The sequence below is a fragment of the Nipponia nippon genome, unplaced genomic scaffold (assembly GCF_047370975.1).
Source record: "Nipponia nippon isolate SJK-2023a ecotype South Korea unplaced genomic scaffold, ASM4737097v1 scaffold_10, whole genome shotgun sequence".
In the NCBI taxonomy this organism is placed as follows: Eukaryota; Metazoa; Chordata; class Aves; order Pelecaniformes; family Threskiornithidae; genus Nipponia; species Nipponia nippon.
In genome coordinates, this window is record NW_028262291.1 from 34,174,122 (window position 1) to 34,197,413 (window position 23,292).

At 37.6% G+C, this 23,292-nt stretch overlaps 1 protein-coding gene across 7 annotated transcripts in view; it reads right to left on the reverse strand.

Moving 5' to 3' along the window:
- Nucleotides 1–23,292, reverse strand: part of RAD51B (RAD51 paralog B) — a 409,322-nt gene that overhangs the window by 369,824 nt on the left and 16,206 nt on the right. For all 7 annotated transcript variants that reach the window (XR_015702014.1, XM_087746500.1, XM_087746502.1 and 4 more), the window contains 2 exons: nucleotides 21,170–21,289; nucleotides 19,951–20,134 (listed from right to left, as the gene is read on the reverse strand). Coding sequence is in view for 6 of the 7 variants with exons in the window: in XM_087746500.1 (XP_087602626.1) it covers nucleotides 19,951–20,134; nucleotides 21,170–21,289 (304 nt within the window). In the remaining variant the exon portion in view is untranslated. The remainder of the gene's footprint in view (nucleotides 1–19,950; nucleotides 20,135–21,169; nucleotides 21,290–23,292) is intronic.

Genomic DNA, 23,292 nt, shown 5'->3' on the forward strand with positions numbered 1-23,292 from the left:
AGTATTGTCCTCCATGCAGATTAACACACATGCTATGCTTAGAAAACTAGACAGTCACCTTTGAGGTATGGAATCCAAGTTAATATAATGATCTAAAGCAGATCTTCAGATTTTCAATTAAATTAAAAAAGAAACCAAAACAAACCACAACAAAGAATTCATCTGTTTTTTCTCTCATCTCGATTATGTTCTTATAACATCCTGTTTTCTTTCACAAGATCAAGGAAATCAGATATAGAAAAAACTTGGAGCAAACACCAGAAAAACAGCATTTGCCAAGAGCCACCAGATAACTGTCATGGAAATAACACTGCATTTTGCTACACAGGAGTTTAGAACAGAAAACACATGGTATCTCAAAAATCCCTGGATTATCAGATCTTGTCTTTTAAGTGCATTGCCTTATTAAGGGAGAGTTCCAACACTTCTCTTGAAGGAAAGCTGTTTATAGAAGAACACCACAAGTAGAATATTACAGGAAAAATACAGCTTGGAGTTATTCACATTAACACACAGCTTTAACTATCTCATACAATATCTGCTATTTCATGACATACAGAACGTTGCATCAAAATTGCTTCGCTTCAGCAGTCAAAATACTGAAGACAGGTGTCCTTGCAACGCTGCATTAAAAGTTTGGTGATGGATTCCTTTCAGCTCTCTGTTACATCTTCTTCCGTCACATTCCAGTAAAGAGGGCTCATGGAAACTCACGCCCTTTTTCTCCCCAAGCCCCTCAGCACTCAAAGAAAGATAAGATTTGGGGCTAGAATTACCACCACATGCATTATTAACTGCAGGCCATGGGAGCAGTTTTGCTGGGATGTTAGGTGTAGAGGGCAGTTTGCAGGGAGTAGCAAATCAGCTTCTAACACTTGCTTATTCTGCTGTAAATGCAGACATTTGGGAAGCAAATGAAAAAAGGCTAGGGCCACAGAGCTATAACCTCTCTCTGCAAACACAGCTCCTTCATTTGTAATAGATGAAAGAAACAAACAGAAAAAGCCACTCCTCTAATGTGAATGTTGCTCTTTCCAAAACAGCTCCCTCTCCAGCTCCACTGGCACATAAAGAGGAACAATACGCAATCCTTAAAAAATAAAATAGCCACTCTCACTATCACCACAGTGAACCACAAACACCCAAAGAGTTTAGGTGTCCAACAGAATCCAAGCCCAGAGTGGATGAGAGGCCGTATTCAAGTGCCATCCGTGTTTCGACATTCCTTTGAATATCATTTTTTTCAGTTCAAGCTCATACGCGGTTATCAAGTAACAGGGAGAATTCATCCAGACTAGTAAAATATAAAAGGTTGCCTCCTACTTATTGGTTCCAAAATAAACACCACAATCAGCATGTGTGATTAAACTAAACTTCGTTTCCAAACTAAACACTGTGTCATGCACACAATGCAGGGTTTAAAATACCACAAATATTCTAAAGGGGTCACAAGGTACATACAGGCAAACATAAGACCAATTTACCGCAGGAAATTTGGCAGAGAGGTATAAGGGGGTGGGCAGTCATCGAGGCTTGCTATTCTGCAGGAAAACTAGTACAATATGGTGCACACCTGGTCCTCCTTCACCACTGATTGCCACTGTGTCTGAAATAGCACACAGCTAGGAGGAGGTTCCTGCACAGATCTCAAAACCCAATTATTCTGATGTACTCCAATGTCTGTTTGTAAAAGCACCACGCTATGAATACTCAAGTGTTCGGTCTGAGCTGACAACAGTCCTTTCCCCTATCAGCTGTGTTTTGGATTTCATGCTCATTGCCAGAGGGTTCACAGCTGGGAATTACATATAGGCCATGTGAAAAAACTCTTTCTTTATAATACTTCTGTTCTCAGGTCTTATTCTGCAATAGAGGGTAATATTTCAGAACGTTTTCCAACTGCCTTATCTTCAACTGAATTCACCTTACAAAGAAACTATGATGCAACTGAAAGAGAATTGCCAATGCTATACCAGTTCCCCTTCATCCATCCCCCAAACTGCACAGCACTTGCCTAAAGCACTTCTCATTCTTCCACTTTCAGGCTCCTGTGTAGTTCCACCAAGGTGGCCTGAGCCTGACACGTAGAAGTTGTTGCAGTTCTAGGTCTGATTTCACAAGATGCTCTGGCAGTATACATCCTCCCTGGCCTGTACAATCTTTTCATGATTCTGCCAACACGGCTCAATTTTGATTTCCAAGCCACTACCTTTCTCTTCTAGTTCTGAACTTCTGAGCATCACAGTCAAACAGTTTCCAACCACGAAGGCTGGAAAGAACAGAGAACGAGCGTTCACTTTATATTCAGGGAGAAAAGGATATTGTCACCTCAGTATCTGTGCTTCCCATTTCTGCCAAGCAACAGGCCAAAAGCCAACATAAACTTTGTAAAGCAAAGTTCCTTTCCTTTTCAGGTGATGAAAAGGCACCACCTTGTGGATGCTGCTCTGAGAGAAAGGCTTCACCAACTGGCAGAAAAAAATTCCAGTACAGCCAATTCCCAGTTCTGCCAATGGGAGCATCAAAAGGTTTGTATAATGAAAAAAATCACCACTAAATAACAAATATCAGAGCACATTTCAGCTAACAAAGCATTCTGCCTAACTGAAGTGAGTAATTAAGCCTTTGTTATATGTAACCTCAAAGTGAATATTGAAGTTCTTAAACTAAACTAACTATGCAAAAATCTTAACAAGGGAAGGAATTTAACTTGTAACATGCAACAGTAAGCTTCTCCGCTGTCCCACCTATATCTATTATTTCTCCAGCAAGCACTGATTAGGCACTTATTGCAAGGATCTAAATGAATACTATTTTTGATTTGCGCCTAGAAATTCTATCATTTTTCCATAGTAATAGCCAAATAGCAGTCACAGTCAAAAGCAAATTTAATCAGGCACTGTGCAAAAAACACGGCCACTACCTTTGAAATAAAACACCCAAAATTGCTATAGGACAGTATGTTGGAAGTGAGAATATGAATAGTGTACTTACTTCAGTTGGTGAGCAAATATTTGCCACAAATAGAATCCTTCATCCATCCACAGGCCTTTTCATTAAAGCTTCTTTTTCCTTTGCATGTTAAACTTGGGCCAGGGGAGATACCGGACAACACAGCTAAGAACATAATTGAAACAACTTCTAGTTTGATGTCTAGCTACTAGAAAATATATCCTCCTATCAAAAGACCGTAAACACATTCTGAAAAGCGACTGATGGAACAGAAAATTAATGACAATGGGCTGATGGAATACAAAATGAATAATAGAATACACTTCAGAATATCTATATACTTGGTATCGGAAAGCATAGAAAGCAGAAAATGCCCATGATTCCTCTTTTAAGAGCTAGTTGACTCCTTTATATATCATCTCCATATTCCACCAACATTGCCAGAGCATTTATGCAATTTACACAGGATGAGCACCAAAAAACCCACAAGAATATAAAATCTGCTTGCAGTTCTTGAAAATGTTTCTATAGTTAGTATTTTTATGTAAATGCTAATATTTCGATGTCTAAAATTATGAAGAAAAATTGGACTGCAATGACTTATAGCACAGGGAATTAATTCTGTCTTCGAGTTCTGATGACTCAAAAGTCAGTGCCTGTAGTATCAGTATAATTAGAGATCCTGGATGAAATTATTTGCTTGCAAATCACCTGCCATCGCTAGATTTCATTATATTAATACAGAAAAAAAAACTGAGAAGAATTAGTACATTTAAGTTTAGTCTTAATCCATACAGCTGAAACACATCAGTTGTCCAATTAGAACATCCCCATGGGAGGAACAGACAAACCACAGCACAATGTTCAGTAGCAGCACTACCAGACATGCTCAAACAACACTGCCTCCTTCTTCTAAACCTTCTCAACTGTTCATTCCCACTACAGTAAAGTCCCCTGCACTGTCCCAGCAAAATGCTTGTGCATCAGCACCATAAACGGAAGGAACCAACTGACAGGACAGGATTAGCCTTCAAGAAGGTCTCAAAAGACCAGAGGAATACTTAGAAAAATAATTTAAAGAAAAAAAGGGGGTGGGGGGCAGATGCAACTCAAGAAAGCACAAGCACAAGCTACTACCAGGATTACTAAGTTTAAAAATAAAGAACAGTTAGCAACACAGGTGTTCTTTACAAAAGGATGTAGGGACTATAGTGGAATACAAATGAACAAGTGGTGAAGGGTCTAGAGCACAAGTCTTATGAGGAGCGGCTAAGGGAGCTGGGGTTGTTTAGTTTGGAGAAGAGAAGGCTGAAGGGAGACCTAATTGCTCTCTACAACTACCTGAAAGGAGGTTGTAGTGAGGTGGGGGTTGGTCTCTTCTCCCTAGTAACGAGTGATAGGACAAGAGGAAACGGCCTCAAGCTGCGCCAGGGGAGGTTTAGGTTGGATGTTAGGAAAAATTTCTTCACCAAAAGGGTGGTCAGGCACTGGAACAGGCTGCCCAGGGCAGTGGTTGAGTCCCCATCCCTGGAGGTATTTAAAGAACGGATAGATGTGGTGCTTGAAGACATGGTTTAGTGGTGGACTTGGCAGTGCTAGGACGGTTGGACTCAATGATCTTGAAGGTCTTTTCCAACCTAGACGATTCTATGATTCTTTAAGTCAAGATGCAAGGATATTACATTCAGGTGAAAAGTTATTCAGAAAAAACCCTGAAAGACCACTTTTCAGCTGGATCAGTTCCCCACTCCATTCACTATATGGTTGCACAAATGCTTCTGTGAGAACAAAAAATGTAACATAAGGTGTGTATTTATGTGTGTATAAATACATACATATACACACATATATATAAAAGCCCACAGCATTGTCAAAAAGTAACCAGTGAAATTTCACCTTCAATCACAAATATAAAACATTAGTGAGTTTAAGTCTGATGAGTACAGTCTGAATTTGTCAGCCACCCACATTTTCATCCCAGCTGACCAAGACAACATGGTTCTGTTTGTTTCAGAAAACATATAAAATCCAATCTGTTGTTAAGAATGTGGATAACATCTTCTAAAATGAAGAATATACAAAAGGGGAATGGAAAGAAGACTAGCGAGAAATTAACACAAAGCTTTAATTTATGCTGCCACTTTCTTCACCATTTTCAAAGAAAACTCACTCCTCTCATTGAAATTGGATTTAATATTGTGACTGGTATAACAAGATGTTAGATTTTAACATGTCTTTAAACTAGATTCTTATCACCTCTTTAGAGGAGATAAGAGAAAGAAACAAACCAATGAAAGAAGAAATAATAATCACCTGCAAAAGAGGACGCCATTTGGAGATATTTCTCTGTGGTACATACTGAAGCAAAGGAAAAAGAAAACCTTTAGGAGTAAGACAGATGTTCTCAGTTGCTTCATACAATAGATGAAACACCAAGGACACATATCAACCACGGTGATGATGGCAAAAACTCAAGAGAGGTTTGAACAGTGTCAGTTTTCGCTTCCAATTGCTTTAAAATTTGGTGCAGGAAGGGGGAGGAGTGTCAGCTTTCTGCTTCCATTTCAGTACCATCAAAACAAATTATAAGCTTCCCGCTCTATAAAATGTCTCATAACTATTTCTATTTAACAAAAGATTCTTTTGTCTTCATTATTCTGTTAGAACTTCCACATGCCTACGCTAGGAGAGTGAATCCCCTAACAAGTTCATTAATGCTAAATGATTAAGCGTATCAGCACTGCGTACTTTACTAGATCACTCGCATGCAAAGGGATGCAAATGACCACAAGCATTTGGTGTCTTACAGTATATTACAAAACTGCAATTTAAACATAAAAGAAATTTTCAGGTTAAGTGACACTTAGAGAAAACTAGGAAAGCTTAATGTCTCTGCTCATCAGTGACTCTAGAGACCCTAAACTAGATGAGGAGAATTTTATAGGCAGAAATATTCTCCTTTACTGGACCAACTGACAAGCAGGTTTTCCCAAGCCCCTCTTCAGGTTTCTAGTGAAAAGCTCTCCCTCTTCCTGACTGTATCATTGAGCTAATAAAAAACTTCCACACCACTCCCTATCAATCTTTCTTCATTTTATCCTTACCTCATCAGTGACAACTAGGAAGCAGATTTACTGAAGCTGAGAAAAAAGCTGTAGTAATTAAAATATTTGAGGCTGTAGACTGTGTCACTACATGGATTACTGAAAAACTTTGGCATTAATAAAAAAACATAACACTAATTCCATCTATAGTTTGACAGAAGCATGTGACAGTAATAGAGTTTGTGTCTATTTTTAGAGTTCAGGAATACAACCTGTAAGACTTATCACTGATACCACAGCATCATGAGCCAGGCATCTTTGCCTAGTACCACAGAAATTTTATTTTACTTGAATTTTTCTCTTCACATATAGCAAAATTTATGGACCAAATCTAAATCATATTTTGCCTAAAAAACGCCAATGACTTATATGATTTCTTAAACAACAGAATCTTAAGTGTCAAGTATTCAACTACTACAAAGAAGGCAGTTTGCTATGCCAAGAGAGTCAATGTTGTCTGTCCTTCAGCTGAACTGGGGTAATGTGACTTATTGTTCTTAATTACCTAGCATTTTTTTTGGACATTCTCAATATCTGAGGAACATTACAGCTACAAAAACCCAAACTTACATAAATACTAAAGTTATATTCAGCAGGATCAATTACAATGTCTGCGTGACATGCATATGCTTTGGGCCTGGCTACAAATTCTTATGTTTTCTGCTCAAAACTCCAGAAGCCTCTACAACTGTACTAGGGCCAAGTTCACGTTTTTAACCAGCACCTAGCATTCAGGCTGCATCATTAATTCCAAACAAGTTGGTGACATTTACAGAGATCCAGTAGTTTACTGTACCCCAGTAACAGCAAATCAAGTTGTGTAAATGGTATTGCTATACAAGCTCTCATTTCCTGGCTATTCAGAGATCTCCTGTGTTTAGTATCTCCTTACATTTGGGAGGCCCTATGAAAAGAAGTAGCAGTTAGGTCATTGTAACATTTCATGACATATTCACCAGTATGCAAACCTTACCTCTAGTATCCAAAGGACTCGATTGCAGTGACCAAGAAGAAACAGGACAGGCTTCTACACAAATTGTTTGCCCTTGAGAGGAGAAACACATCACTACTATTGCTAGTCAATAATTCCTTCAGAAGGAACTGCAAAGCCAGCTTCAAAAAATATTAAAAATAGCAGTGTTTAAGGGCAAATAGAGCACTTGAAGTAAAAATGAGTACTGAAACAGCCAAATAGAAGGCAGATATTCTTTCAAACTAACCCCATTGCGGAACACCCCAACATCAGAAAAAACAACCAAACAAGACATTAAGGCAACTGAAATACAAGCCTAGTAACAGACCAGTCTACTACCACTCTGTAATAATGCCTGGTAATAGTTGGCTCCTGGCATGAAAAAAACAAGTTTAAGGCTTTGGAAATGAACGGAAACATAACTTGTTGGTATGTATTTCAACAGCCACTGTATTAAACGGGTGAGAGGTTTTACATATTAGTGATCCAGTCAGAGGTGAATGACTGGACTGAATGCAGATGGGACAGTCAAGTATGCAAAATGCAATTTATTCCCTAGCACAGGGTTTTATAAGATGGCAAAGATTTCATTACATCCTATCAGCATAAATAATGTTATTCTAGGAGAGAGAACCTTACAAATACACACAAATATTGTTTTCTCATTTAGAAATTTCATATTTATGTTAACAGATTTTATCTGGCACCAAAAATGGGAGAGAAAGCAGGTACCTATCATGATTTACAAATTGTGGCCTTTGGAATTTGACAGTATTGGAACTAAAAAAAAGCACACGCACACAGAGGTACTGGACCACACAAATACTTCTAGAAACCTTGCATCTCCAAGTAACTAGTATGAAACTATTTTGATTTAGCAACAATCTTAACAGTTATTCTCCAGTAACTGTTTAGTATCGTGCACAAAGTAGTTTGGCAGTCTACATACATATTACTTTCTGCATCAATAGCTATCTTTGCTGCAAAAAATATTCATCTTCATTCACGCTTTAATGGAGGGAATCAAAACAAAAAACCCCACATGTCCTACCCATAGATCCATTCATCTCAAAACAGACCTCTCTAGGGGCTCTGTCTTCAGATCAAATCAGCAACTATAATTTGCACAAAATGTTATTAAAAATAGAACTACAAAAATACAGGATTACAACAACCATGTGCAGAACTTCTAATGAGATTAAACAAACCACTGTTACTTGAAACAACTGCTGCAACCAACATAGTTTGAACAAAAGAAATAACAGGAGAAGTACCACAGGCCAAGTAAGTTAAATCAAGATCACAGACTTTCACCTAGAACTGAACTTAGAGTCTTGGACAATTTCGTAAGCTCTCTGTAAAATTTCCTCTTACTAGTAGACAAAAAACAGGAGCTGAAGATAACTACATTCTGCAGACCTGTAAAAGCAGCAGCTGCAAAAACTTGGCTAATGGTTTAGCCATAGCATGCTGACAGATGGATATGAAACTATTAATAATGAAGGAATGCAAGCATGTTATGAACTGTACCAGCTATTTTATGGATTGTTATACATTTCATTCTGAATTTTAGCATAGGAAGAAATAGTGTGGTTTGAAAATCTACTATTCAGCATAGTTTCTGACCTCAGCTATAATTCATTATGCACGGATATATTACAACTCCAAATACAGCATATTATGATGCATTTTAAAACCAGAACATGCAGACTAAAACCAGGAGACTGACCTAATGATGCACAAAAGCCCTAAGCAATGTAAGGATAGGCTGTATGCAGCCAGGCATTTGCTCGCCTTTAGTCAAAGTACAAAGCATCATAATAATGGTATGTAACAAAATCCTTCCTAGAGCTGTTAAAAGTTTCAAGGATGTTCCAAGCACCCACCACTCTTTTTCTCTGCTTGTTCTGAGTAATAACCTGGTTAGCATTTTTACTCATACTTACCCTTTTTACTGAAGATGCAGTTTTACATTCAAAATCTGTGCTGCTGCCAGAAACCACACATTCCTGCCCCTCCTTTCTGCCTACATTAGTGCCTGTTCAGCTGCACAACAATTGCCCGCTACATTTTTTTTCCTGGGTTGCTTTTCAGCTGGTTTACATCCTTGTTTGGGCTCATCAGCAAGTATGAACCAGTTGCAAACTCTATACTGAAATGAATTACAAGGCACATAGGAAGGAAGCAAGCATGTATTGTCCTCTTGTTGCTGTTTAATCTCTGACATTGGTTGACCACCTCTTGATTTTGGACTACTCAAACTTTCTGTAATGCAGGCTCAATTAACCTGCTACCCATGTGCCACTTGTGATTTGCACAGATAATTTATTCTTCTTGCAGCTTGTATATGGCAGCCTTCTTTCCTAGGGACAGCTTCAGAATGGGCTGCAGGTCAGTGGATTTCCACGCAGCAGCTTCACCATTTTGCTAGTTCCTCTCTTCTGTGGCTCGCTTAAGTCAACTGAAAAAGGAGGCACAGCAGTAAGCATTGCTGCCAACTCCAAAACAGTACCTCTAGCCAATAACAATCTCCTTTACTATTGCCGATCTGCTCCTTGAAAATATGACAAGTAGGAGCAGGCTTCACAAATTATTTCAGCAGCATCTGTCTGCTTCTAGTAGCTCCATTTTAGGGGCACTGCAGAAGCGGAGTAGAGCATATCTGTTCTAATACACAGTATACTAGTTCTGTGCATACGCTCTCTACCCAGGCCTCCTCAGAAACTTTGTGCTCACTGTCCAGGCCTGACTGTATCCATTACAATGCCAGGAAGGGCCGTGACATGGAGCTCTTCCATGCAACCAGAGAAAGTTATACAAGCCCAACTCATGCCAGCCTTGAGTGGCTGCTTGTATATACCCTCCAGGAAACCCTATGACTGTGCATATTCAGAAGATTTTTCAGGTTAAGAATTTTCCCCACAAACAATTATTGATGCAAGCAAACCTTGAATGTTTTATCAGTCTCTCTTGCAAACAAGCTCTTCACTATCTAGCTAGAAAATGATACAGGAAAGGACATATCACTAAAAGGTGGCCAGCAGGCTTCTGTACTGTTCCTGAAGAATTGAGAGAATTTGCTAAAGGCATAAGGGAACAGTTCTTAGATGTCATTCCAAACCTCTCTGGGTAGACCTGAGGTTTGTTAGAATAAGACATTTTTTAAGGAAATCACAGAAGACAACAGAAGGCAAGCGTCTGAATTAAAAAAGTCATCTTAGTATTTCATACCTACCTTACCTTTCACTGCATCTTCTCTCACAACTACCAGAAGAAAAAAAAGACTTAATACACCTTTGGTGATGCACAAATTTAAGACTGATAGAGAAACAGACACATAGCCCTACATCAAACTTCCAATTATCCAGTTGTGGCTTGCTAGTATTATTCATAGGCTTTGCAGAAAAATAACTTCATTTGGTATTTCAAAGACTGCCAACATCTGAAGCCAGTTTGCTTAAACTAATATTCTTGAGAAATAACGTAGCCAGAGCACCGGTATGTGCCTGCAGCCTTAAGCAAGCCCCTCTTTTCCCTAGGGGAGACCTTTATGAAGTTACAAAAAGCATCTAAGCAGTAAGCACTTTTAAAGCAATTTTCCTCTACAAGAACTAAGGGTTTCAGTTGCATGAAAAACTAGTGTTTAGTTCATGTATTAGAGGTGATTTTGCTAACCAGCACATCATGAAAAATATAATACCACAGTCTGCCAAGAACCCAGTCAAGACCTTTGATATCATTGAAGAGCAAAGCGCGCTCTCCCCCCGGTCAAAATTATGACATATCATAAATGCAAAAGTAAAGTATGGAAAATACGGGAATCTAAAGACAAAGAAAGTGATTTGTATTCTAGGGTGGGCAACACAGCTCATCCAAATTGGAATATCAAAAATGTTAACAGAGTATTGGGGGGCGGAGAGATACTGACTGAAATTCAGATGTAGTCTCACCAACAATAACCACAACCTCATTCAGTCCTGTCTAATTAAAATTCTGCAGATGACTGCTCAGCCTTACTTAATAAAAACCTCTCAATCTAATTTTGTTTACCTAGAATATTACAACAGAAGTACTATATTCTCAAATGAGATGCAGATAGGCATTTTAGTGAGAGGCAACATGACAGTTTGATGAGGTTACCGAAATAATGTAGATTCTCATTGGAATCCATATTTGGAATGAGTCTCCCTCAGTTTGATTATACTGAACTTCTGCCAAATGAATTAAAATGCTTGCCGTTAAAATGACGGGTTTCCTTCTTTAAACAGAAAATTGGGGTGAATAAATCAAGCAGCAACTTCAATGAACAATGATACAAAACATACATGTTCTCAATAAAGAGGATGGAGTCTTCTTCTAGAAAAATCAGAATGAAATTGCTCAGGAGACCCTACATTATAGCTCATAGCTTCCAATTCCAAGCAAAACAAAGGAGGGAAACCAGAGCAAAACCCACAACTCTCAATGCACAAGAGCCTCAGCAGCAGAAGAAAAGGTGCAGACTGAAAAGCCTGTCCTGTAAACCTAGATACTCCTACTTTCAAGGCAGTACAGGCTCATCAACCATCTAGCTGCAACAGTTTGGTCTGGTTGTCTGTTATTACCATCCAACCATGTTGGAAATTTTGTAGACTGAACATGGCAGGTTCTCTGGTTAACAGCAGCAAGCAGACTGCATCATGAAGCTTCCAGACCATACTTCATGAAAAAACAGCCCCAGCAGTGCACCCAGTTCCACACAAATGCAATATTGTCACAAAGCAGTCCTGTAGACACAGAGGGAAGTGATAGAATCATCTCTACTACTACCAGTTTCCAAGCAAATAAGATTTTACTTTTGATCTCTGGGCACATTTGTATTGTAACAGACATATATGCATTGCCCAATCTTAATTTCCTCTTATCCCCATCCCTTTACACCTCAGGGAGCTGGTACAATATTATTTAGGAGTAACAATTGCAGAGCAGGTCCTCTTTATTCCCAGGAGCCCTGGGGCTGAGTAACCATAAAGTAAACAAACTCTAGAGAATCTGGAAATCAAACCACCAATTAGTCTATACTGAGCTCATACAGGTAAGATTTTTCCAACAACTTGTAATCCAGTCAACTATTCTTTGTATTGCTATCCTGTCTAGAGACTAGAATCGCTTTCAGTTACACATTATGCAAATGCAGAAATATTCCTAGAGAACCTACAGTTTAAATAAAATCAAAGGACAAGAAGGAGGCACAAGAAAACAGGCAAGAAGAATGGAATACTCAAAACATAAGTATTTCTCTGCAGAGTCACAAGTAGATTATTGGCCTAAAGGTTCAAGCAATTTTTCACACAGTCAAAACAGGACATCTTGCCAAACCCTAAACTCCCAATAAAAGGCATAAAAGCCCTTCAGTACAATTACTGTTTTCTTTACAGCACATAGAGTAACAACATGACAGGGCAGGAAAAAAAAATACTGTATTTTTATTTTAGCAGTAGAACACCTTACATAGGTATGTTACTTAAACTAGAGAAATATAACCTAGATGAATGTATTACAGGGTAGATGCAAAGCTTATTGGAAAATGACACATAGCAGTTACCAGTGTTTAAAGGCCTCTTATTGAACAAAATGGTATCGTCTGCTTGAAGTCTGGGTTCTATCCAATAGTTACACAAAGAATCTGTAATAGAAAGAACGATCATTTTCCTTGCAAAAACAGGAAAGCAGGGAGGAGACTGCAAGTACACTAGAATATAAGATTAGAATTCAAAATCATCTTGACAAGCCAGGAAAAATAACACATTAGAAGGAAGAGCAACTAGCTAAGTAACAGAGTCAGCAGATGCAGATCCAGGGTTTTAATGAACGGTAAGTAAATGACATCAGGCTGTTGCAAAGAAAGCAAACAGTGTACTATGATGCATAAACAAGAGGATGTCCTGCAAGGTATGAGATGAAATCCTTCTCCATACCCAAACATTGGTAGAGATTCATCTGGAATACCGTCTCTGTTTTGGGCACCTCACTTTCAAGATGATGTAAATCAGCTGAGGGAAACCCAGAGAAGTGTAATGAGAATGATGGTTAGAAGACGCAAGAAACTACCAATTTATTTTGGATAAAGTCTTTCAGAAATTCAAGTCAAAGAAGGTATCAGGCAAAGTGTCTGCCCTCCTTTATAGTAAGCATTGTCCATGATTGTATAGCAGATCAAAAACAAATCTGGTAATAAAATATCATTCCTCTCAACTCCCTCTCCTATACATTAATACTGGTGCCTTCCTTCTACATAATTTCATATGTGCAATTGTGCAGAATGATAGCTTTTGGCAGTCACTTGCACTGTAAAATGGAAAAAGCACTGGAGAGAATACTTTAAAAGAAAAAGCAAACTGAATTCCAGTATCATATAACTTTAAACTACCTCCTTTTCTATACTTCACCACCACATGAAAACAGGAAACTTTGCTCTACCATTTCTCATTCCTTTTCCTCAGCTGTATTAAACATTTTATGAGCACAGACAGTCCAAAAGGAACACTGTGTTGGGCCGTAAACTGCAGAAATGTATATTCTCCAGACACATATAAAAAAGCATACAGATGGCAGCAGTACTGAAGATAGTTATAATTACATTTTAACCAGTCATTTTAAACTAAAACAAAGTTGTGCCTTCCAAGGATAATTTTTAACAGCCACAGGAGAAGACAAAACCATCTAACTTTGCCACTGTAACAACACTTAGCAGTTGGATTAACTCCCTTTTATCAAAACTATTTTTTGCTCAGTACTGTGGAGCAGAGGGATAATTGAAACATAAACAATCTGCCAACAAAAACTGGGTTTATGAAGTTTTAGCAAGGGCAAAGAACGAACTCTGGTCAGCAAGTCCCATTTAACCATTTTGTTTTCCTAATTAACAGTAACACAAATTAAAAATCATTCCACACTTTACAAACAGCAGTGTTCAAATATATGTGAAATTCTGACACCTGCTTTTCAAGCAGGCTTTTGTAAGAAAACAAAGCGTAACACTAGAGTATTTAATTAAAAAAACCAAAGCTATAGACTCAGCTCTGGGCACAAAAATACTGCTAAGTATAACATGGGAGGAAACCTTAACATAAAATGTTTTGTTTGTTTCACAAACTGTTACTTAAACTGATGAAGCACACTGAACAAGATTAGGTATTCCCCTTTGCACCAAAAGAGAATATGTTTGAAACTAAAAGTTCTGATACAGCTGGCATAAACACAATTTTCTAATGCTGTTCAGTTCACCATTTAATGAGGACATGAACACCAACCTGAATTTTGGTGCAGTGGGAATGAAGCATCTTGAAGAGAACAAGAATTGTTCTTTACTAAAAGAAAGTTAGTTTTGGAAGTAATTTTCTTGATTTAGGAAAGAAATTAACTACTGTTTTCCCTGGCTCAAAACAAAGTTAGGGCTATTCAATGTTTCTTTAATTCACACAGACTAATAAAAGTCAGGAAATTCTGCAATACCTATACATTATTTTAAATATTTATGCTTCTGTGGATAACGTTCACAATATGATAAGCATGACGCTAGCATCTTTTCATCCTACTGAGTTCATAGAAGGACAACTCAGTTTCTCCAAGAAGTTGGTGAATCATCTTAATAAACTTCTGCAGGTTCAGAAGCACTATTCTGAGTCTTCTAAGCAAACAGTCACAAATTGTTTTAACTTTCATGCTGTTCCCTAGAGAAATATACAAACTTCATGAAAAAAAGCACCAAAGCTACTCATATGGCAGTTAAAAATGGAGTGGGGGGAAAGAGAGAGAAACAAAGCAAATAGCAGCCCCACACTGAAAGGAGAATTACATTATTAGGTAAACCTCAACCTTTTGTAGCAAGCAGATGGCCAGGAGTTCACTGTGATTATGTAGAAATATAAAGATCCTTCTATTATCAGTTGGGAAGGGTATTCAAGTTCACATACATACACAAACACAAAATATGCTTGACAAGACACTACATAAATATCAGCAGCTCAACAGAAAAGGACCCGTACTTTCCACTGAATTCTCACCACTAGAAACTGTTTGAACCACATCTGGCCTAAATATGGCTAGTAAAATTCTAGTAACTCAGTTCCAAAATGTTCACTTCTGATAAGGTTAGCTCCTCATTAAAGAAACACATTTCGAAGTGGCATAACATATAAGGTATTTCTCTTTTTTGAAAACTTCAAAATGGAACCAGTTCTCTACATTTTGGAAGTAGAGAAAAGTTTCTTATTCTAGGTTTAAACAACTTGCAAAGATAATACGATTACTGTTTCTGTAACACTGGTATTAAAAATACTTTTTAATAAAGTAAAAAAAGAAAAAATAGTTTGTATTTCAGCAGCTTACAGTCCAGACATAGACAAATTCACCTGGAAGTCTAACGTATCTCCATAGTTTTGGAAAAGTCAGCATACAGTTTTGTTACAGTTTGTAACAATGGATCAACTATCCATTTTTTCCAAAACTTTTTCATATTTACTACCAATTCAAAGGGAACTGGCATTTAAACAACTTTTCTTCAGAAATCTTCCATTTTGGAATTTGTTTAGCTCTCCACAATCTAATATTTTCAAATATCAGAACAGCAATAGCAAAGGTGCAGAGGAGCTGACAAGCAACCATCTACGTGGGAACAGAGTAAAACAGAACCAAGGATGAGGCCAAATGGAAATACTTGCTTATAAAGAAAGAGAAAGTTAACAGTCTGAATATTCTATCTTTGCCAACAGAAGCACTTCAGTCCTGAGACACTTTACTGCAGGAAGCTGAGATGATACAATTAAACACAACCAAAGATAGCAGAAAAGGGACTGCAGATGTCCAGTAATTTGTGCATATAAATAGATTTTGTGAAGAAAAAAAGACTTACGTAACCTAAAAACAAATATATATTTAGCTAAACATTTGGCCTTCCAAAGCAATGAAAGTCTTGGGTATAAAGTTGACAGAGCAGAATGCATGTGTGAAGCACTGAAATGAAAAACGTGAGAACTAAGAGTGTGGAACAAAAATTGACTATGACAGCTTTAATTGCTGTCATATTATCAATACTGATAAAGTGAGCTTTTAGTTTTTAAATGGAGCATGTGGCATCTAAAGGGAAAAAATACTACCTGTGGAAGTTATGGGCTTCTTGACTACTGTTAACTTATTTAGCATAGTAAATAAAAGCATTAGAGAATAGTTACATAAGGTTTGTCTTTCATTTGTACTATAAAGTGAGAGAAGAAAGTCTCTCCTCCTAAGCTATTTCATATTCTCAGAAAGAACAATTTAAAAAAAAAAAGATACTACTATACATTTGCTGGTAATAATAATAACCAACATGCTGATCATAAATAACAAAGGTTCCAAGACACAGATCTAAGAACACAACCCAGACAAAAGTATAAAGGACAGCCAGTGTTTTAATTTGATTAGCCTTGGGGATTTACAAAGCAAGTTTCATCTTCAGTCTCAATTTCACATTTAAAAGAATGCTTAGAGCAGTTTGGTTTTGCAACTGCCGCTTCTGGAGTGCTTTTCCATGGAGATATCTAGCCAGCTCCACACATTTTTCTCAAGTACTAGCAACTAGGAGACCAGGTTCTATAAATAACAATTTTTATAAGCTAAACAGTTAAATTTCAAGAACAATTCTAGTCCTATTGGGTTTTAGTTTTAGCTCTTCACTGAAATGGAGACATCATTTCTCTCTCAACCAGCATGAACACTAAACTTACTTTTACTGAATACCACTTACTAATAATAAATAGTTTCCTATGAATATGGAAGAAGAAAAAAAATCCAAAGTGTATTTTGTTTTCTGTTCTTTTTAGGAAGGCTACGGATGTCAAGAAACTAGACAGGAAACATATAGGACTGATTACTGCTGCTTAAATATGTAATCTGGTAGACAGCATCAACATACACTGTAACAGAAAACATTCAGATCCAAATGCTCTCAAGTACAGCATGCTTTAAAACAGATAAATGTAATGTAAACTTTTCATATAGCTTTACATATTCACTAGATTTCAAAAATAAAGGGCTTTTTGTTTGATTTATAGTCAAACTGTCCTTCTCAGTTTCTAGCAATCACTTTTGATCAGACTGGCTAGTTTCAACCAAACCTGGCAGAAAAAAGTAGGTTTTGGTCATGGCTGTGTGCAGGGAAGGGAAAAAAGGGACCCTGTTACATAGCGACCCATGGAGGAAAAAGCTTCAGAGACTGTTCAGTCATCAGTACGGCTGCCAGGTGGCCTGCCAATAGACCAGAAGCGATCCAAACCTTGTGCTGCTTCTTGCCCTGGCATCATTTAAAAAGCTTAGGGTGGAAACAGGCTTACTGTTAAGTTAGGTGGAAGAAGGGATCAAAAAAAGGAAATCAGGCATCATACATTTCACTTTTCGAGAAACAACTTACATTTTATTAACGTCCATACATAAGAAAAAAAAAAAAGCTTTGGTGTTTCTTTGTACTTTAAAAACAAAAAAATTCAAAAACCATTAAGTCAAGCAAAAATTTACAATCACACAACACTTTCACTTGCTTCATTCAGTGGCTAGGATGGTGTCATTCAATTAATACGTTTAATATTTTTTCTCATCTCAAAAGATGGATTAAGGTTTCATTTACTACACATTATTTAAATTTTACACTGAGGATGACAAGTATTACTTTCCAGTGAGCATCTATACATTGTTCATGGACACAGCACGAGTGCTTTCTGAACAGCAATGACCCTGTCCTCACAGCATCCTCACAACTAACAGTTCTGCTATTCCCATTTTACAAACTGAAAACAAAGGTGCAGAGAGGTTGCTGAACAACAGCCATCAGTTTTGAGGTAGTTAAAGTCAGCTTTTTTCCAAATACTTCATACTATATAGAGCTACTTGGGTTTGAAGCAGCTCCCCTTGAGTTCAGGAGAAGCCATGAATGCTAGCCGCTTTTGCACATCAAATTCAATAACCTGACACCATGTACACACAATTATAAACAGCTAAAGAGTGTAATGCCAATAGAAAGAACTGCATTAAACTCATTTGAACTCCAGCATAACATGGTAGTAGAGAGTTTCCCCAAATTTAATCCTATTTGAACCTATTCCCTTTTTAGGAAATGGGAAAAAAGGGCCCATTTAAAAATACACGGCGACAAGAAGCTATTTACGTTTAGTAATGCATTCCAATGATTAATAAGAACACACCCCTTATTTGAAGTCTGAACTTGCTTAACTCAGCTTCCAACCACAGAACTGTGGTATACCTTTGTCAGCTGAAGAGAAGGCTGCTTTTATCAAATACCTCTTCCTCAAGTAGGTACATATTGACTAATGAAGAAACCTTTAACATTTCCTTAGCTAAGCTAAACAAAGTAAGCACCATACATCTTAATTACTAAGACTGGTCTCCCCTCCTCCCAGTCGTTTTCAAGGCTATTCTCTGGAAGCTGATTTTTCACCACCCTCCCTGGACTGTTAACACCAGATGTACTGCTCCAGTAACAGTTATAGCTAAATAGGTAATACACAACCTCCTTATTTCCGATTACCTTGCTCAACTACTCAAATTTTTTCACCAGACCTTTTAGTTACAGTCAAAAGGATTGACTTCAAGTTCAACTCCTATCAGTCATCAACTCCAGATCTTTTTCAGAGTCTCAGACTCAGTCCCCCTACTCGTTGCCCAATTCAGTATTTAGTTGGACTGATTCTGCCATAAAATGTGTTACATATTGTTTCACGTATCCAATTTATTAGTGATCTAAATCAGAAGAAAATAGAGAAATAGAGAAAAACAGTATCTTCCCATAAAACTTGTCCCCTTTTTCAAAGGACTGCATAATATTTTCCCAAAATATGAGAGTATACATACTTACACACAATTCTTTCCTGGCTTTTTAAAGCACTAGAAACATTATTGGGTGCACTAACTAGGACACTATCTTTTATACCTGAACTTTAAAGGCACTTACGCAGGGTTTAATCTTTCCCATCAAAAGTTTTTAGAAATTACACGGCAGAAGGAAATCCATCCCTCTTAAGTTAGGCCGGCCAGTTCCACATGTCTGATGTCTGTATTTCTGGTATGAGATAGTTGCTGTGACCTCAGGAGCGTCAGAGTGAAAAGGCCTCACCAGTCTTAACTTCTTGCCACGGTTTCTCTCTTACACTGGAGTGACAAGTAGGTTACCCATACTAGGAAATACTTCCAAGAGTTGAGTCTCAATAACATCTTTTAAGTTGATATAATCCTCCATGGGTCACATAACACACACACACGCACACCTATGCAGCCTACACCTTCTGAAGCACTTTTTGATCAGTTTGACACAGTCCCTGCACTGAGTGTCCATATCTTCCTTTGTATTTTATGGGCAAGTCCACAGACAAGGTTTTGCTGAGCTGTTACCTTGCTTTCTGCATTAATTAGCATTATCAGTCACAAAAGGAATTTATGCTGCTCCAGAGCGTAAGGCCTTTTGAAATTCTATAAAATTAAGTAGAAGGGACAGGTAGAAAAAGATCTTCACCTAGTCAGAGTACGCACTAGTTAGAGTAAGCATTGCATTAGAACGGTATCATCAGGGTAAGCAATATTTAATGGCAGCAAAATAAAATATGAGATTTAAGAAAAAAATAGAAAACAAAGCACTGAAACACAGCTGGAGAATCTTGTGAACCCTTACTTGAAGTCCTAAATAAAATATTTAAAAAACAAAAAACAAAAAATCACCAGGCAGAATAGTTACTGTTCCCCCATTCCCCGACTATTTTCCCACTGGTACCTGCTTGAAGATTCCTGCTAGAAGCTTTTTCTGGTTTTCATCTTCCTGTCATTTTCATTCTTCACAGATTTTATTGTTTATTTGATACTGTAAGGCAAAAACTTAAGAAAGGAGGAAGAACTTACTGGTATTAAGAACTCCTCTGCCAAATACTTCAGCATTGATGCTTCTCTAGCCAAAAAGTTACTTCTCTCTGCCAGGTTGCCTTGGAGTTTTGTGTCAAACTCCTTTCTGACAACTGAAGCAACAGAGTCAATTATTATGAGTTTAACTTTCTTTGAAATAATTTCTTCTTCCAAAGACATAATCCTAAAAAAGAAAAAACAGCAACAAAAAAACCCCAGTCATTGATAGTATTATTTACACAGTAGTCAACCTCGCTTTTCCCCCCCCTCACACACCACCTCCACTAACATCAGCCTGTACTGAAGAGATTTGGAAAGGAATCCGAGGCTCCAGCAGGCCACATAACCCAAGGCAGGACCCCTCCAAAAGGGAGAGGTTTGGAAGAACCTCTAGTTAGCAACACCATGCTGTACAAACCCTGAATGGCAGACAGCAAGTTAAGTGGACATTGAAACTGTGCCTTTTTGCTCACAGTACCAGCATCCCATTGCCAACACCAAAATCCTTGGGGTCTATATATACAGAAGGTCAAATCTGTTTCTGAATACCTCCAAAGACAGTATGCCAAACTAATCCATTGGTAATATGCTACTAGCTGTTCTCTGATAAAGCTACACTAGGAGAAGAAACTATTCTTAGAATAATTCTCCCACTAACATAAAATACACAAGATGATGCTAAAATATAACTCAATTCATTTTCATTGCAAAATGTGTTCACAAATTAACATAAGGTAACAACATGACAATACAACACTGCCAACAGCAGCAGCATTCAGGCTGACGACTGTGAAACGATTCCTCCTTCCCACTGCTGGAGGGGTCCCAGTCTTCCTGGAAGTAAACTCTGCTTTGCAGGAGCAAACTCCTATTTCATGGAAAATGTAACTCTTATACTATGGTCTCTCCACAATCCAAGACAAGATCAGATTTGTCACATGAACACTCCCCTTTGGAGGCTTACAGGGATCAGATCATATAGAAATTGTCTATCAGAAATTAGAAAACATCAAGTGGATTAGTCACACACTATGGAATGAGAAGATCCATGTCAGTCTTTCTGTAGCAATTTTACTTCGTTGGAGACCATTCTGTTATCAACATGAAAAGGCCTCAAATAAATTAATTACTCTTTATAAAGCTTTTATATAAACAAATATTGTTATAGACAATCCAGTCAAAATGGTCTTTTTTTTTTTTAAACTCTGGAAAAGAATACCTCTTCAGTACACTGCCACAGGTCAGCTCTCGATACAGGTGAATGCTACGGGTCATGCAGAACAGCTTTTCCTCTGAGTCAAAGTAAGTAGGGAATCTGTTTCCTGCTATCTCAATCAACCTATCAAAAAAACCAGAAGGCATAACACTGAAAAAGGAATAATGTGGGGTAATAAGGCATCAAGTATTCACAAAGCAAACAAAGCAAAACTCTGATAAGCGGATACCAAGTAATACCGGAAATCTTTTTCAAAGGAGAAGCATACTTGAGGAGTCAGACTGAAATACTGGAAGACAAAACAGTTAGGTTCTCTTCCCAGTGAAGACAGAATCAGTGGTACACTAGGGAAAGACATAACTTGTCTGTGCACAAAGAAACAGCATATCTCCTGCAGAAGGAAACTGCAAAGTTTATAGTTACTGAATGCAAAGTTCTTCCAAGTTTTGTACAAGAGGTTCCATTCAATGGCCAAGCATTCTCCTATTTTAATTATTAGATCTAAATATTATTTTCATTTAAACAAATGTACTCTCCAACTCAAACCATCTTCCACTCCAGCTTTATCTTGCAGTGAAATGATAAAGTGGACCTTGCGTCACCACAGAAATTTAACAAGCTGATAACAAACAGAAGATCCATTGCAAGATCCAGCCAACATGGAAGTAGGACTGCAATGAACAGCGCCCAGTTCAACTGCAAGAACTTATTATACAAGCAGCACATGTATGGAAAGTATGCTTGCCAAAAGGAAAATCTTTTCACAGATAACCTCTCCTTAAAAACAAGAACAAGGTCATTTGGATAGAAGGCTTTTTCACTGAAACCATTTCCATTGTGCCAGTTACCTCTTTGTAAAAAGGGCGTACAAAATCTTAAGAAAATATACTTTTTAGAACATAGAAAAAAAAAAATCAGCATTGTATCACAAAGCGACTGAGGCTCCAGCTGCCAGGCGGCTACAACAGAACATCTATCCATACAGATAGCAAAGGTACAACTGGCATGATTTAATATAATGAAATGACTAAACAGTTTAAGTGGATGCTTCACTGACAGAACTGAATGTGGGATTCCATGATTAAATGTTCTCCATTACCTTATTAGCAAATTCATGACCCTTCAAAACCTTGAATTACAATTGTTAAGCATACCACTGTTTGTTATCAGAGTAGACTAAGGAAGCGTATCAGATAACTGGTGATAACACCAAAAGAAGTCAGAGGAAGCTGGATATTTATTATTTGTTGTCAAAATACTTTTATATCCAGAAACTATGCTTTGAAAAAACCTCTTGCACAGATGTAAAACTAAACAATTTACTGATGAGAGGCCAACATTTGCAGTTAAATAAGATTTTATATATAAAATCATTGAGGACACTAAGTGGTACACGTTTTAGAAATGCTGACTGCCTGCAAACTCTTCCGAAGTCAGTCAAAAGAAGTTCCACCCCTCTGAACACAAGGCAATTTTATCTAGGTCCTTAAATAAACAATCCAAGAATTTAACTTAGAAACTCATAGTTACAATCTGAGCAGTGTAATTTTTTTTTTCCACAATGAAGATTTTATTTTTTAATAACAGAAAATACTTTGTTGTTTTGTTAGCCTGTAGCTTGAGAAGAGTGGCATCTAGTGGATAGTACGTGTGGGCACAACTTACTGGTTATCTTGATGCTTTTTATTTAGGCCCCTTTCAGTAAAACCCAAAATGTTAAAACTACTTTAGAAAAATTCTTTTAAAATAATTTTTATTTGGCTTAAAAATAGAAACACTAAGCCTGAATGTTAATATACCTATCCTGAGCAGCAATTTCATTACAATAGCCTGAATCTCATTCATTAGATACATTACTTATTACACCTAAACTTGTCCTGCAGAACTTCCAGGGACAGAATCTTGTCTTTTCATTTGCACAATTGATGATGTGGACCATTTGGGCAACAGTGACCTGTCATTCAATGGTCTGCATGAAATGAGATTTCAGTATGCTTCCTAATGGGCATGCATATCACAAAGAACATCATTACACAGACTGACTTAAAATGACATGCCAAAATCTTGCTGAGATTGCAGTACTATTCACAGACCTCCATGCAGGTTCAAAGTTCTTTAAGGTTTAA